We start from the raw sequence: 423 nt of genomic DNA on the forward strand, positions 1-423 counted from the left end.
TTGCCAATTTATCACCAATTTGATGTGTAAACAAAACATTGTTAGGTACATAGGTATGTCCTTTTTAAATCCAAGACAGGATCTAATAAATCATGGGTCTTTTTATGACTTTGGAAACAAACAATAAGAATCTTACCTGTCGTTCTGGTGTAGTAATACAGTTACACTCCACAAGTACTATATACATGAACATATCTAGACTATCAGGTGCCTCTCTATGGTAGAATGTGATCTTGGAGAGACCTAACTCATCCGGGAGATACATGTAGATATAACGGGCACCTGTCCAATCCTTCCAGGAGTCTACCATCACCTGGGAAGAGATAAATAAATAAATAAATAATGCAGTTTCTTTGTGTTATTATGTCACAACTTTGGTACTCACTGCAGCATTGTAGGATTTTCCCAATATCTCAATAATCC

General features: G+C 36.2%; 1 protein-coding gene across 1 annotated transcript in view; it reads right to left on the minus strand.

Annotated features, from left to right (window-relative positions):
• The window catches only part of LOC113472557, a gene marked incomplete at its 5' end in the record, with an annotated part of 24,144 nt that overhangs the window by 10,441 nt on the left and 13,280 nt on the right, over positions 1-423 (minus strand). The window contains one exon of the mRNA XM_026832346.1: positions 137-313. Coding sequence (XP_026688147.1) covers positions 137-313 — 177 coding nt within the window. The remainder of the gene's footprint in view (positions 1-136; positions 314-423) is intronic.

The sequence above is a fragment of the Diaphorina citri genome, unplaced genomic scaffold, assembly GCF_000475195.1.
Source record: "Diaphorina citri unplaced genomic scaffold, Diaci psyllid genome assembly version 1.1 scaffold6186, whole genome shotgun sequence".
Classification (NCBI taxonomy): Eukaryota; Metazoa; Arthropoda; class Insecta; order Hemiptera; family Psyllidae; genus Diaphorina; species Diaphorina citri.